The following is a 920-nucleotide window of genomic DNA, read 5'->3' on the forward strand; positions in this document are numbered from 1 at the left end:
CCAGATTGTGTTTAGATATCAGATTTTCCCAAATACATCCAGATAAATTTGTTATCATAAAATTTCTTCCAGGTTCTCATCTCCAAACGATAATCATGATTAGCATAAAACACTAGTTTAGTGTGTTTGTTGTCATAGTAGTAGTTTGGATATTTCTGATAGTCAGCAGTGCTAAAACCATAGGCTCTCACCTGCAGGATAGCAGGAAAAAAACATGGCATTAGTATAAAACTATAAGTCCAGGTGTCAGTTCATCTGATAAAATCAGAACTATCTGATATCTGAACTCTTATTATTATTATTATTACTATTATTACTACAATAACACTTACAATGTCACATGTGTGCATAGCCAGCAGAAGAGTAAATGCTCCATTAGTTGGCCTGACTAGCCACCATCTTTTTGTTTTCAATTCTTTTGCCTTAAGAAACCTCAAATGAAAAATGTAAGACATGGCCATCAACAAATAAATAACTGATAAGTTCAAGCACTGAATATATGAGTGAATGGAAATTTCAGCTCTTACCTGTTACGCACATATCTGAGAAAGTCTGGATGGAGGATGTAGTAAGACGTTTCATTAAAATGGCCGCTGTAATAATTCCTTGGCCTTCAAAATAATAAATAATAACTCACTCCAACAATAGGCATACTTATACCACAACAGCCTAACACAAGGCAGATAGTTAAGTGAATAGTCTCAGATAGTCTCATTTTTGGCTTATGACAGGGGTGGGGAACTCATTTGGGGTTGGTAGTCACATTGGACAGAATATCATATCAGACAGGCCAAGAACAGTGAAAACAGTTCAAACTTAATTGAACAATTCATCACCCATAATGAAAGACAAAACAGGCTATCACAGCTAACATACAACTTTGAGGATGAAACTGATACAACGGCAGATCATTGTGATGT

General features: G+C 35.4%; 1 protein-coding gene across 2 annotated transcripts in view; it reads right to left on the reverse strand.

Moving 5' to 3' along the window:
- Positions 1-6: 6 nt before the first annotated feature.
- The window catches only part of st6galnac1.2 (ST6 (alpha-N-acetyl-neuraminyl-2,3-beta-galactosyl-1,3)-N-acetylgalactosaminide alpha-2,6-sialyltransferase 1, tandem duplicate 2), a 5,961-nt gene continuing 5,047 nt past the window's right edge, over positions 7-920 (reverse strand). The window contains exons 7-9 of one of the 2 annotated variants that reach the window (XM_016270483.1): positions 528-611; positions 333-432; positions 7-191 (exon numbers count right to left, since the gene is read on the reverse strand). In XM_016270483.1, the coding sequence (XP_016125969.1) occupies positions 12-191; positions 333-432; positions 528-611 (364 nt within the window). In that variant the 3' untranslated portion in view covers positions 7-11. Of the gene's footprint in view, positions 192-332; positions 433-527; positions 612-920 lie in introns of those variants that run through there. The other variant, XM_016270485.1, reaches the window with a different exon arrangement.

Source organism: Sinocyclocheilus grahami, unplaced genomic scaffold (genome assembly GCF_001515645.1).
Source record: "Sinocyclocheilus grahami isolate Dianchi unplaced genomic scaffold, SAMN03320097.WGS_v1.1 scaffold57.1, whole genome shotgun sequence".
In the NCBI taxonomy this organism is placed as follows: domain Eukaryota; kingdom Metazoa; phylum Chordata; class Actinopteri; order Cypriniformes; family Cyprinidae; genus Sinocyclocheilus; species Sinocyclocheilus grahami.